At 53.1% G+C, this 13,892-nt stretch overlaps 5 protein-coding genes across 6 annotated transcripts; 2 read left to right on the plus strand and 3 right to left on the minus strand.

The window, feature by feature from the left end:
- Positions 1 to 111: 111 nt before the first annotated feature.
- LMH87_011276 (uncharacterized protein) lies at positions 112 to 3,057 on the minus strand (the record flags this gene model as incomplete). Its single annotated transcript, XM_056200389.1, has 3 exons — positions 112 to 2,406; positions 2,457 to 2,568; positions 2,621 to 3,057. The coding sequence occupies 3 exons, from the start codon at positions 3,055 to 3,057 to the stop codon at positions 112 to 114; spliced, it is 2,844 nt and encodes a 947-aa protein (XP_056052243.1).
- A 1,259-nt stretch (positions 3,058 to 4,316) lies between these two features.
- On the plus strand, positions 4,317 to 5,902 carry LMH87_011277 (uncharacterized protein; the record flags this gene model as incomplete). 2 transcript variants are annotated; one of them, XM_056200390.1, is made up of 5 exons in its annotated part: positions 4,317 to 4,396; positions 4,451 to 4,569; positions 4,619 to 4,653; positions 4,700 to 5,044; positions 5,375 to 5,902. In XM_056200390.1, the coding sequence occupies 5 exons, from the start codon at positions 4,317 to 4,319 to the stop codon at positions 5,900 to 5,902; spliced, it is 1,107 nt and encodes a 368-aa protein (XP_056052244.1). The 2 variants fall into 2 exon arrangements, with proteins under 2 accessions (XP_056052244.1, XP_056052245.1); XM_056200391.1 differs by lacking the exon at positions 4,619 to 4,653 and having other exon boundaries at positions 4,451 to 4,601.
- Positions 5,903 to 5,984: 82 nt separating this feature from the next.
- Positions 5,985 to 6,656, minus strand: LMH87_011278 (uncharacterized protein; the record flags this gene model as incomplete). The annotated part of the gene is made up of 1 exon (XM_056200392.1): positions 5,985 to 6,656. One exon carries the CDS (start codon positions 6,654 to 6,656, stop codon positions 5,985 to 5,987), a length of 672 nt encoding a protein of 223 aa, XP_056052246.1.
- Positions 6,657 to 7,919: 1,263 nt separating this feature from the next.
- LMH87_011279 (uncharacterized protein) lies at positions 7,920 to 8,791 on the minus strand (the record flags this gene model as incomplete). The annotated part of the gene is made up of 3 exons (XM_056200393.1): positions 7,920 to 7,970; positions 8,107 to 8,422; positions 8,481 to 8,791. The coding sequence occupies 3 exons, from the start codon at positions 8,789 to 8,791 to the stop codon at positions 7,920 to 7,922; spliced, it is 678 nt and encodes a 225-aa protein (XP_056052247.1).
- Positions 8,792 to 10,666: 1,875 nt separating this feature from the next.
- LMH87_011280 (uncharacterized protein) lies at positions 10,667 to 13,300 on the plus strand (the record flags this gene model as incomplete). The annotated part of the gene is made up of 3 exons (XM_056200395.1): positions 10,667 to 12,892; positions 12,956 to 13,109; positions 13,239 to 13,300. The coding sequence occupies 3 exons, from the start codon at positions 10,667 to 10,669 to the stop codon at positions 13,298 to 13,300; spliced, it is 2,442 nt and encodes an 813-aa protein (XP_056052248.1).
- Between the last annotated feature and the right edge of the window lie 592 nt (positions 13,301 to 13,892).

Raw genomic sequence — 13,892 nt, forward strand, 5'->3', positions numbered from 1 at the left:
ATTGCTATGCTAGCCCGGCAGCTGTAAACTTCGCCGGCAATACATCTAACAATCATAATTTATGATACATAATCCAAAGTCGCATTTGCGTAGTACACTGCATTCAACCCTTCAATAGTTTGAAGGTGGTGTGGGAGCCCCGTCTGAAGAGAGGGACGATATTGAGGATAGCGAGCTGAGATTCGAGTGACCTCGATTCATTGGGCCGCTTCTCGAAATGGAGATGCCGGGGTTCGCAATCAAAGCGTCGGCTCGGTCAAAGACGTTGCCATGGAAAGCCCTGGCAAAAGAAGCGCTTTGTGGTGTCACAGGCACGGTAGCCTGCATCGCGGGACCGAGGGCCGCGCTCTGCGGTGTGATGGGGACATTCGAAGGCGACATAATGCCATTGGGGTACATGCCTGGATGACCAGGCACTCGAATGAGATGTTGCCAAGGAGACTGCACAATCAAGTTGCTAGTGTCCTTAATCATCTGCTGAATAGGCCTTAATCGCACTCGAGTGTCGGGAGGCAGGGGAAGGCGCTTAGTCAACTCCTTGATCATTCCAGCAGTGCTTGCCCAGCTGGAGAAGAAGTTTCTGCACAAGACTCCAAAGCCAGGCTGTGTACGCAAGCTTGGATCCTTTCGCTTCAGAGCACCGATCTGGTTTTTGAGCACTTCGCTTTGCTGGACGTTATCGTTGCAGATGTTGATAAGGCCCTTCAAGTCGCGCAGGGCACCCTCGGGTGCTCGTTGCTGTGCCGCGTTTCTGAGTCGTCCGGTTAATTGCATGCTGAAATTAGGCAGCACCTGCAGAACAATGTCGGCCGACCTTTGCAGCGAAATTAGTATCCTTTCGAACTGCATATCGTCTTCAGCTGTATTGTAAGCAGGGGCCTGAGGACCCATGTGGCCCATATGGCCCATCTGATCGTTGGACATGTAGCCGTTTGGCCGTCGAGGGCCACTCATGTATGGGCCCTGGTGATCCTGAGAGGATCTTGAATTGGCTGGGCTATGGCGCGCAGTGCCTTGACGGCTGCGTTGCTGGCCATTCCTGTCCATCGAGGCGGACTGCACTTGGCCATTTTGGGTGTATGGCTTGATTGTATTGCTGTTGCTCTCATATTGTATTTCCGAAGTCGTCTGGTCAGATTGTGAAGAGACGGAACATAAAGTGACCCGCAGCTCCATGATACTGTTGTATAGTAACATGAGGAGTGACCGAATATATCGTGCATCACCATTGTTAACAAACGTATCAATGTTATCTGCGAGTAGAGTGCAGACGTGGCCATATGCACTGACGAGAGTCTGGCATGCACGGTGCACGTTCTGGTTGTCCTGTGTGTTGTATTCGTCTTCCTCCAGGATGGCGTTTTCGTACTTTTGAATCTCTTGCTCGAGTTCTTCCACGTGGGAGTTGGTATTGTAAAAGACAATTTCAAGGCTGGATCTTTTTGCTGACCCATCATTCGTCAATGTCATAAGCATCTGAATCATGGGGTGGATTTGAAAGACAGAATATAGAATTCCTTTGGCAGATTCAATGACAGGATCATAGACCTTGGATTCGCGTCTTCGCTCCGGCAGGACTGATAATCGGCGAACATAAATTGGGCGTTGCAGGAGGCTGTCGGTTGGGGTAGCAGGGCTTTTCGTTCCGGCCGGAGTCTCTTGCATCGCGGACCCGTGGCTCAAGCCGCGGTAGTGGCTGAACCGGTTGTTGGGTTCTGTCTCCTCGAGAGTATCGAGCTCCGACATCTTTTTCGAGACGATGCCCATACGTCGATGACGACCGTCCGATCGATCTGGCCGCAATAGACTCTCAGAGTTGCTTCGCAAACGTTCGTTGACATTTCCGATCGTGAGCGGCATAACGCTAGGTCGTCGGATTGCAGTGCTTTGCTGCGAGAGGCCACGGTAATGAGATCGAGAGGGGATAGGAGGAGCTCTAGCGCCAGGATTCGGTGATCGGATATCAGGAGGGTCCGATCCGTTGACCTTGATTGGGAATCGGCCGCTGGCTGCACGCTTCAAAGGATAGCGGGGGGTCTCAGCGTTCTCGCTTGACTCGTCGCCAGTGCCCTCTGCCTCCATCCGTCCGCTGAGAGCGAACTGGCGCATAAATCTCTTGATATGTGCGGTTACAGCCACCTCGGTTACCTCGGTTTCCCTAGCCTCGTTGGAGGGGCTGGCCGCTTGCAGCTGCAGCGCATCTTTGGGTGGGAAGCTAATGGGATTTCCTTCAAATTTCAAGACTTGCAGTGAGACCATGTCGGCGAGACATAATGGAAGCTCGCGAATGTGATTCTTGGGCACGGACAAGACCTTGAGACTTGTGAGCTTTCCAATTTCGTTTGGTAGCGAACGCAGTTGGTTTCTGCCGAGGTCGAGAATTTCTAGCGAGGTGAGATCGCATAGCTGCTATCAGTCAGTAGCTGTCGGGGTCTGACATCGGGGGCAAGACAAACGGTCATGGGGAACTCCTTAATGAGATTGCCGCGAATGTTAAGGTAGCGCAAAGATGTGCATTCTGAAAATCGGGTGGGTAGAGCCGACAATTGATTGTGCGAGAGAGCAAGTCTGATTTAGATTAGTAACTGCAATATTGCAAATGGACAAAACCTGCACGAACCGCTCAAGCTCATCTTTGACGATGTCTACCACCTCTTCTGGCAATTTCTGGATGTTTTTGCGGCTGAGATCAACCGTCACACCAGACTTCAGACCAGTGCCTGCGGTGCTGGCTTCGACAGTTTGGCCCTCGCTTTCCAACGCTGTGCGCATAGCATCATGGGCGAGGCTGATGACCTGTGCCGGCGTAAGGGCCCTGGATACCGAAAGATTTCCATTCGGAGGAGCATTTGTACCAGTCGGGATGGGAGGAGGAGGCGGCGCAGTTTTTCCGTTGGACGTAGCGGCCGAGTTTGGGACCGGCCGGCGACCCTGAGCAGGATTCTCGGGCAGACCACGAACGCCAGCGGCGGAGGAAGTCGAGGTTGTGCCCGCAGGCGTTGTCGTGGTCGCAGTTGTGGGCGGCGGTGCCCGATCTGTGCGATCCGGCCGCTCCATGGCAATCAACTCGATAGGGTGAGCGACCGCGCAAGATTGGTGCAGCTTCTAGAAGCGCGTTTCAAGGCGGGAGAGCAGTGCGGATTGGTTTAGTGCGGCTCGGTGATGGAGTGCCAAAAAGTTTCGGTGACGGCGGGCGGGCGACGCAATGTTTCAGGAGTAGCCCCTCTGTCGCGCAGGGCCCAGCGTTTCCAAGTCTCAAACACGCGAACAAGAAATCTGGGGGAATGTTTTTCGGGAGCCGATCAGAGGCTATCAAAGGGAAGCCGTGCGGGACCCGCCGTGCATGATGATTGAATTGGGATCGAGCTGCTGGATTGGGAGTGAAAGGGTGCGTGGCCGTCAAAGGGGATGGCGGGATCGGCGTCGTGGTGTTTCCCCTTAGGCAGTCTTTTCAGGATGGCGGCGCCGGGCGGACGGAACGCTGTCGTAGACCGGTGCAGTGATGGACTGGATTGGCACGGCGAGATGGGCAAGTTGCGAACTCAAGAGCCGGCTTGGTACTAGGCGCGTCGACAATTATTTCTCCTGGCTTGCTTCCAGGAACAGTTTAGTCAGGCTCAGATGGAGGCGTCCCTTGCAGAAGTGGATGTACAGTGCGATCAGTGGCCCCAGAGCTGTGTGTGGCGTGCGCGTGGTGTGGATGGAGAGCCCTTCGTACCTTTCAGCCTCAGCCACTTTGGTGAGCGTTGTACCAGTACAGTGCGAGCTATTCAGCGTGCAGCGCACAACCGTTGATGGTGGCAATTGTCCGCTGGATGGCGCATCCGATGACAGAGGGCAGAAGTTCGGTTCCTTGCCATCTCGCGGTTGAATGATTTGTTCTTGCCCTGGTATACTAATTATAGACTGTGATCCTTATTTGTGTAGTGTAGCGTGCCAAATCTTCAACGTTTTGGACCACAACGGTTGCAATTTCCGAGCAGGAGACGCAATTTTCTAAATGTGAGCTAGCAATAGTAACAGCTTTCAATTCCAAAGGTAAAAATTTTTTGGCAGCCCAGAGCCCAGAGCACCTGCATCATTTGTGCGTTTATGCTTGTTACATAGTCTATCTACCTACACGGGGTGGACCTTGGGCTTCGCGCCGCCCTGCGCTAACGGTGCACTTGCATACTACACCAATGGCAACAGGCTGACGCGAGGTACAAGAAAAGCAATATCCAAGAGGCAGAAAATTTCGAATTCACGCGACGGAAATGTGGCACAATCATTTTTAAGAGCTCTACATCGTGATCGACATTAGAATTCTCGGAATCATGGCTACACTGCAAAGGACCAATTCGTGCACCGATATTGGCTTCACGCTCCGGCGTCAGTTTGGCAAACCAGACTTTAGGTATGCAAAAGGGCCTTAGTCCAGTTGTATTCAATACTAAAATGAATCCAAAAGACCATATCAGCGCGAAATCATCGAAGCGGCCTTGGCCGGATATGACATCTACGTGCAGGCTGCCACGTCGTTTGGCAAGAGCTTGTGTTTCCAGCTCCCAGCGGTAGTCGACACCGGCAGTACGTGTGTTTGTAAAGGGGTAATAGAACATGTACTGATATTCCACAGTCACAGTAGTAGTCTCGCCACTTTTGTCATTGATGGTGAGTAGTGGATTGACTGCGAGAGATGCGAACCTAACTTTTGCAGATCAACCAAGTCGAAGCGTTGCGTGCATGCGGGATCAACGCAAGCGCGTTGAACAGCAACATTCCATATCCAGAAAAGGAAAGGATACACCGAGATCTGGAAACAGGTCATCCTTTGACGCGGCTGTTATACGTAACGCCCGAACTATGCTCCGGCTCGCGCTTTCGTGAACGCCTCCAGAAGGTACACGAGCAAAAAGAGCTTGCTCGAATTGCAATTGACGAAGCACATTGTATTTCTGAATGGGGTCATGACTTTCGCAAAGACTTCAAACGGCTCTCTTGGTTCCGCGAAACATTCCCTACAGTGCCCATCATGTGTTTGACGGCCACGGCGAACCCTCGGGTGCGTCAGGATATACTCAATGTGTTAAGACTCGATGGCACACCGGAGAGGATAAAGACTTTTTTGATGAGCCCATCGCGAGCAAATCTGCATATCGAAGTACGATATACTAGAGACGACGACGACAACCGTTTGTCAGACTTCTTGACGTGGTTGCAATCAGTGTATGATCGTCGCAGAGCGGAACCGCGCAAAGAGGAGCTTCGACAATTGGGAGAAAGGGTCGAAAATGTGCCAGGAATTATTTACACGATATCTCGAGACGAATGTGAGACGCTTTCGGCTGCACTGCGAGCTCAAGGTATTGGCGCGCGACCATTCCACGCGAAGTTGCCGAAAGACGTCAAAGAAGATACGCTTAACCGATGGATCAACAACGAGCAGGGCTACGATATCATCGTCGCTACAACTGCGTTTGGTATGGGCATCGACAAGAACAATGTGCGCTTTGTCGTGCACTGGAGGCTGCCGAAGTCCTTCGAGGGCTACTATCAAGAAGCAGGTCGTGCCGGGCGAGATGGTAACGCGAGCTACTGCTTCTTGTATTACAGTCGTGAGGATCTAGAACGGGTCACGCGAATGGTCAAAGGAGACTCCAAAGATGGCACAAGCCACCAAGCGCGACTTCGCAGCTTACAAGCGCTCGCGCTCTACTGCGAGAACATAACTTCGTGCCGACATGCCGAAATTTGCAAATACTTCGGCGAAATAACAATACCCGAGTGCGACTTCGCTTGCGATTTTGACAAGGATGCAGAAGACTTGGGAGAAAGATTTAGAGAAGGATTGGCAAGCGAAGAATGGGTTAGCACGCAGGCAATGCAGGGCACGTATGACGGATATTATGATGATTATTAAAGCCAGACAATTTGATGCAGTTATAACTCTTCCCGAATTGATATGCTATGCTCGCTGCAAGTCAGATTGAATGCGCACCCGACTAATGCTTCTTGGCGTCCTTTTGCTTCTGCTTCTCGGCAACCAGCTCGTCAAAGCGACGCCACGTCATGAGACCCTCAAGGAAGCAGCTGACCTCCCACAGAAGCCAGATGCCCGTGAAACGCTCTACGCCGTGGCGGCTGAGTCGGAGGCGGTCCAGCAAGTAGCACTCGGTGACGTGGATGCCCAGGACGGGGACGAAGAGCACCTTGACGAGCCAGCGGAACATGGGCGCGCCGCCAGGAAAGCCGCCGTTCAGCAGGCTCCAGGCGGTCGTCCCGGGCACGAGCCAGGGCAGCGAGGCGGCGCTCACAAAGTAAAAGGTGACGGCGCAGAAGACGATCCAGTCAGCGGGCCGCGGGGCGACGTATGTGGCGACGGTGATGTCGCTGACGCCCAGGTCCCTGCGGGCGACGGCGTCCATCTCGGCGAGGCGCGGCCGGATGTCGTCCCAGCCGCGCAGCGGCGGGACAAAGGACACGGCGTGGTTGAAGCCGCCGGCGCGGATGTGCATGGTGTCGAGCGAGACGTCGCGCATCGAGGGGCGGGCGGCCTGGCGCTTGGAGAGGCTGTTGTAGTGCCGCAGGAAGTTGCTCATCTCGCGCGTGTGGTCGCGGTTCATGTGCGAGATGATGCGGTCCTTGCGGGCCTCATTGTCGTCGACCGCAGCCATGGTTACGAGCTCAGCCGTTGGGAGGTGTCAGAAAGGGAAGGTTGACGGTAAATAGAGAGAGCTGTGTAGGGGACGACGAGATGCTGTAGATGGGAGCTTGGGGGTTGGGCTGGGGAGTGGAGTTGGTTCGGATTGAAGCTACCCTGCGGGATGTGCACGTATCTCAGCATATTTAGGTGAACCATTATTTCCAGCAAACCGCTTTCATAGTGAAAAGGTAAGCTCACAAAGATCTACAGCTCGCTTAGATATGTCTCTCTGATTATTTAGTGCCTTTTGAGTTTCGCGAAGATGTCCGACAAAATCAGCCATACTAAAATCGCGGAGCTCGAGGAGAAGGTGAAGCAGCGGGAGGAAATAGAAGCCAAGATAAGGGCTATGTAGGAGCAAATGGAAGAGCTGATGAGAAGATATCTGCAGAAACGGAAACACAGCTTCGATCATCTTCAACTGCAGCGAGAACGAGGCGACGCAAGGCGACGATGAATCTCAGCTTCCAAAACGAGATAGAGGCACTCGAAATTAGTATTGAGAACCTACGGACGGCCAAGGCCGAGATCGAGCAGGAGATCGAGCTTCTCAAGGATTGGGGCTAGGCCGCAATCTTGAGCAGCTAGCAGCTAGCACACCTGTAGTCGCTATCGCTATACCAATGACGCGAGCGTAATCCTGGAGCTTTTGTGTGCCCGCCGTCCAATCGAGTGTCCACGGCAATTTTGCGTCTCCTAATTCTCTTTCTCCGTCGGTTTCATGCTGTAGCAAGTCTACCTCCTTTTGGTATTTGCGGTAGTCTTGTTCCTTCACTTCTGCGAGCAACGAGCGTAAAGGGTCCTCGTCAGCAAACGCCGATAAAGCTGCCTCAGCAGCCGAGGGTCCTTGTTGTATACACTTTGATGAATGAACCAGTCCACTTCGGTCCAATTTTCGAGGGCGTTGGCGATCAAGGGTTTGGCGTCTTCTGTTTGTCCAGCCCATTCATCGTGAAGTATGCTGTTTCCATACATTTCGTCCTCGCGCGATTTGACAATGGCCAGAAATTCCGAAAATGTCTCCTCATGTAGAGTAACCACGAGTTCGGGTTGGCCAACTGGGCAGCATCTCGTTTGCTAAGCCAAAGGGGTGGCATGAAATACTGAACTGGTACGACACGACTCCACTCCCAATCGATCAAGCCAAGCAGTCGCATCTTGTCATCAACCAAAAGGTTCCTCAAGTGGAAGTCGCCCTGAACTAGCACAAATGGTCCCTCGTCTAGGCTGGGGTCTACCCAACCCTGGGCTTGTTTGCTGAACAAGAAATGGTTGTAAAGAGTTTCTAGGCCCATGTCAGTCGTGACAGCATTCCGGCTCTTCAAAAACGCGTTATACCCAATGCTCAATAGCATTTTTGAGTAGGTATTCGCGGATGCAAGTTGTTCCATCTCGTCATGATGGAAACTCTGGATGCTTACAGGGTCTAGACCCTCGAGTTGCATCATATTCATCTCAATCGACGCCGTCTTTTCACCAATGTACACTCCCTTTTCTCCCATCTTGAGTTTGCCTATGGACGGAAATTCCTGTCTCCTGGGTTGGATATAGACGTCTGCCAGCGCTTTGTATAGTTTGATTCGGTCATCAGCAGACAAGTCATAAAATCCAGCCGGCGAGAGGAGTTTTCCGTCGATGTGATCGAGAATTACGAATGTGGACAAGGGATCAGGGCCACTGTCTGAGCAGTAGGCCAGAACCTTGGGGACAGGAATGGTAGTGCAGTCTGACAAATGCCTGATTCCAGTTGGTAAATATAGTTGTATGGCTAACATGAACCTGAAGGGCTTCTGACTGTATCGTGGCGACCTCACACTCTAGCTTGCTGCGTGGACAATATGCGAGCGAAGGCCGTAGCGGGACGCGAAATACACATCTCTGCCCGTCAGTAAACTCGATAAAGTAGGACATGTTATAGCTCCCGCGCGCATAGTATTGCCCGCGGGCTTCCGATTGGAAGAACTGGGCGGTCGCCTTGCCGCATTTCGTCGCTGCGAGTCGGAGTATGTCATTTTCGCGATTTTGTAGCTGTGTGATGAATTCGTCGCGTTGGCGGTGTACAGAGTGTTCTATTATTGCATCGTTGAAATGCTGGACTTTGCTCATAATTGCCAAAAGAGCTCAGGCGTATTATATAGGTAGCCCAGTCCGCCTACTAGCACAGTGACAGATTTGCCAATGGTCCCCTTTTGCGATGTATGCTGGTGGAGACGGAAGCTTGAGGCGATGGCGCTAAAAAGGATGTCACCAGCTGCAGTGGCGGGTAGGTCCACAGTGTGAATAGATTGATTCATACTTGGTGTTCTAACTTTGGAGTTGTATCGTGAATGTGGCATAATGTAGTTGCATCACTGTTTAAATGCATTCATAACTGAAATCGGTGACTATAATGGTGGTATATTGGTAGAAGTTGCGCGGGTTAACTCCGGTTTCATGTGTTTGGCATCAATTCGTCGCCTTATTAGAGGCATAGAAAGCTAGATAGCCTTATTTGGCTACTGCATTCATAACAGCAGAAACATGCCGCACAAACAAATAGTAGAAGCCGAACAAAAAGGCCGACTCAAATGCAGAGGATTCTCCGGAACGATCTTGCTCTCCTGTGGTTCTCATGGCTCCTGCGATGCCGCGTAGAAACTCACAAAATGTAAAAACAATCGTCAAATGTGAAAACAGTCTGACGATTGTTTTCGAAAGGTATTCCGCTCATGCTTATTGAAAACTGGGCATTTCTCTCTACGTCATCAGCGGCAGGAATTAATTAGGCCGAATGTCGGCGTGAATATCGCCACAGAAAGATTGACTATGCGTTCACGGCAGCATATTTCACATTTGGCCCGCGAATTCAAGCTGAAACCTATTTGGCATCCGAGCGTCGGAGGGAGGGGACATCAGACCAGCCGGATGGTATGGTTCCGCCATGTAGCCACGATGATGAGCGTGTTCTTGGTTGGTCCCGTGCCCAGTGCCAATATTCGGTCTTCGGCTCCAGCAACCACTTTTATTAGCGGTGAGTCAAGCGTCCGTGAATAACCTGCCTGGCCTGTGCGGAAACTTGATGGCTCGCAGGGGCTCCACGAGTTGGACTCCACTGAGGAGAGGAGCGAGGCTGAAGCTGGACTGAAGCTGAACTGCCGCTTATGAACGATGCAGAGTGCCTATACGAGAACGAGGGCCATGTTGTCGCGTGTCGTGTTTCGGTTGTATGCTGCAAATGGAAACGAATTGGCAGTAAGAGTCGATGCGGTGGATGTAAGAGCCGGTGTGAAAGCCGTCAAGATAACGTTAATAAAAGCCGACTTGCAAGTAGCGCAGTTGCTAGCCGACTAAAGCATCACTGTGTTGTGAAGTGACTGGTGAATTAATGTCTAACTTGAGCCGTGCTAACGAGATCGGGGTTGTATGCGTCACAGGTGGCAAGAAACCGGCAGTCAAGAATCAAAATCATGATATAGCTGAACTTATAGATCGCATTCGAGAAGACCAAGTTGATGGAGCAGAGGCCATTTCAGTTCCGCGACTTACAAAGCAGCTCGGCCTCCGAGCCGTTGCAGCCTGCCAAGCCGCCGTCTCCACATCTGGCATCCTTTCAAAAGGACCGCTAAACGGAGCTTCAGTGCGCTGTAGGTCGCTGAGCGTGCACTGTAAAAGGCGCTGTGGACCGATGCCGGCTCGGATTTGGGCTCGGCGTTAAGACCGACGGGGCTCGGCGCAAACTTTTCTGCGTGGTTTCTTATCAGATCAGATTGATAAAAATTGCGCCTGCCCGTTCACAGCCCCTCCGCGCGGTGAAGCCGCAACAAGCCCGAAAAACCTGCCCGTCCAAAACCCCAGCCCTGATTGTCCTGCGCTCCTCACCACACGCGCCCCCTCCGCCGGAAAATCCCCCCCTTTTTCAAGTCAAATGTCGTAACTCCGACTACGTTTCGTCTCGACAGCTTCAATCCCTCCCCCGACAGACTATATAACGAACCGCAAACCATGTCTGATCGCAGCGATTCCCCGGATTCTGATGGCGACTCTGCCTCCAACAACGGCCGCTCCGACCAGCCCCCCGCCCGCAAGCGCCAGCGCGTGAGGCTCAGCTGCCTCGAGTGCCGCCGCCGCAAGCTCTCGTGCGACCGCGGCTTCCCCTGCGAGCGATGCATCAAGAGCGGCACGCCGGACCGGTGCTCCTACGAGTCCCGGACCGGCGAGGTCGTCAACGCCTCGGCCGGTGTCCCGCCGCAGTTTGCCCAGCTCGACTCCCGCCGCTTTGGCCTGGCCGACGCCGTCGCCGGCTTCGCATCGCGCGACCCGGACGTCCTCCGCCAAGACCACGACCGCATCCGCCGCCTCGAACTTGAGATTGCCCAGCTCAAGACGCAGCTGCTCCGGCCCGGCGCCTCGGCCTCCTTTGACGGCAGCACCATTGCCGGCACCAACTCGCCCGCCACACAAAAGGACGAGACGTCGCCCCAGGATGCCGACCCCAACGCCCCCCGGCCGGAAGTGCAGGAATGCATCGACGCCACCAATGCCTCGGACGAAAAGGTCGAGCTGCGCTTCTTTCGCGGCAAGGGCTTCCGCACCCGCTACTTTGGTCCGCACAATGCCAGTATGGCGTTTGTTGAGCTGACTGGCCTCTGCCCCTTCATGCGAGAGACGGCCGATGAGTGGCTCCGTCCCGTCATTATTCACGACCGCAAAGATCGCAAGCGTCGCCAGGAGGAGCGCGAGCTCATGTTCGATCAGCCCGACCCTGAGCTCGAGGCTTTGCTACCCACCAAAGAGGAGGCAGATGCCCTGGTCAGCATCTACCTTGACCAATTCGAACAGATTCATCGAATTGTGCACATTCCGACCTTCAAGAAAGAGTACGAAGCATACTGGACACCCGGCGCCAACAAGAACTACGCTGCCTTTACGGCCATGCTCCTGGCCATGATGGCTGTCACCAGCACCGTCCATACCCACGAGAGCCTCAAATTTGTGGGTATGATGTCCAGTGCCCGCCACTGTGCCGAGAAGTGGATCAAGGCCGCCGACGACTGGGTCAACAATCAGAGCCAGAAGCACCGCCGTCTCATTCATTACCAGGTTGCCTGCCTGCTATATTTGGCCAAGCGTGTCAACACGTACAAGAAGAAGCGCTTCTGGACTGGCTCCGGCGCCCTGATCCAGAATGGCATCGCTGTCGGTCTGCATCGTGAGCCGAGCCACATGGCCAACAAGATTACCATTTACAACCAGGAGATGCGTCGCAGAATCTGGACTACGATACAGGAGTTTGACATGCAGGCATCGTTCGATCACGGCTTGCCCACACTGCTAAGCCAGCTGCACTACGACACCAGCCCACCACGCAACCTCGATGATGAGGACTTTGGGGAAAACACAACTGAGCTGCCACCGTCAAAGCCTGCCAAGGAATACACATTCTCTTCCTTCCAGAACTTGGCACGCTCGAGCTTGCCACTGCGTTTGGAGCTCAGCCGTCTGCTGACGGGACCAACTTCCGATATTGATTACGACCAAGTCATTCGCTATACCAATGACTTGACGCAGGAGATTGATGCCCTACCTTCCTGGGATACCAATGTGGATCCGAGCAAGAGCTCGAAGAATCCTCTCATCGCATATACCCTGCTGCATGTGCAGCTGCGGCAATACATCATTCCCCTACATCAGCCATACCTCAAGCTCCGGAAGCAAAACTCAAAGTACCAGTACTCGGAGATTATCTACTACAATGCTGCCCGAGATATCGTGCTGCTGCACGATAAACTCTACGAGCAGGGACTCCGCGCACTCAACTTCCTGCGCGAAGATGCCCTGACTACAGCCATCAACCTGTGCAGCGTGACCATGCTGCAGCCAAAGGGATCCACCAACATGATCATGATCAACTCGCACCACACGCTGAAGCTGATTGAAAAGTGCCTCAACATGAAGGAGGACCGACTGCTGCGCTGTGGCAACAACGAGCCGTGGGGCTACTCCATCATGTGTGCCGCCCTGGGCCTGCTCGAGGCGCACCTCGGCACCAAGCCGTCCGAGGTGGCCAAATCGTCCTCTGCGGAGCGCTTCGTGAACCTGCACTACCGCCTGCTGGCCAACCAGGAGCCCCCCACATCCTCGAGCCAGCTGGCCGAGGTGGGCATGAGCATGCCGCCGCCCATGGCCGCGGGCACCGGCCTGCCGCTCGACGTGCCCGACAGACCAAAAGTATGCTGCATTCCTGATCATTACCACCACCATGTTTATCCAAACACTGCTAACACGCCCCAGTCCGTGACGCCATTTGCCTTTACGCCGTCAATGCCGACCGCGCCACTGGACCCTTCCTCTGCGCCGTGGCTCATGAACAATGGTGACGCCACGCAGCCCTTCAACCTCGACCCGAGCCTAGAGCTGCTAGGCATCAATCTGAATGAGCTATGGGGTGAGTCTTGGGAGCTCGGCTGAAGCAACAGCATCTTCTTTCCAGTGTCAATGGCATAAGTTGCCATTTGCGGAGAGGATTCTTTTTTGTCAAGTCAGGCTGACGTTTGTATTTTTCTGCTGGGAATAGACCGGAGAACAGATATTTGGAGAAAGGGTCTCTGCGAGATTGAAGAGCCATTCTTTGGTTGAAAGCATTGCCTTTTGCGACTCATTGTTATGGAGATTGTTGCCTTGATGGTGACCAGGTTGGATCTCTAATTAAACGAAGCACGAATGAAACTTTTCTCACCAGGGAGAAAAGAGAAGACGATGTCAAAAGGCGGCTGGGGATTTTCTTTGGGAGTTTTTTCGTTGTGTCTTTCTGTTTTTTTCTTGAACATGTTTGGTGACCGAAGGGGATCTTTTCCTTTCGCACATAGCTTTGCTGCTTTTTTCTTTTCTTCGTTTTGACGGTTCAAACGTTGGTTTGAATGCGGCTTGTACACTAGTGATACCAGGGGGAGGACGTTGCGAGAGTTGGGAAATTGCGTCGAATAAGATGATATTCTTGCCGCTTCAACTTGTCAAAGTAAATACATTTTCGCGACTCCATGTTATTGAAGCGCCGGTATTCACAAGTGCATCAACGAGTCCAGGAATGGTTCCAGTGACGCTGAGTCTGGCTGTTGGGCTGACGACTGGAGAGCTCGTCTGAGGAGCACAACCGTGAAAGTAACGAGTAAAGGGTATGCAGTACTCGCGGAGCTTCTCAACAGGGCTGGTGATATTGCTGGCTACTGCT

This window comes from Akanthomyces muscarius, chromosome 4, assembly GCF_028009165.1.
Source record: "Akanthomyces muscarius strain Ve6 chromosome 4, whole genome shotgun sequence".
NCBI lineage: Eukaryota > Fungi > Ascomycota > Sordariomycetes > Hypocreales > Cordycipitaceae > Akanthomyces > Akanthomyces muscarius.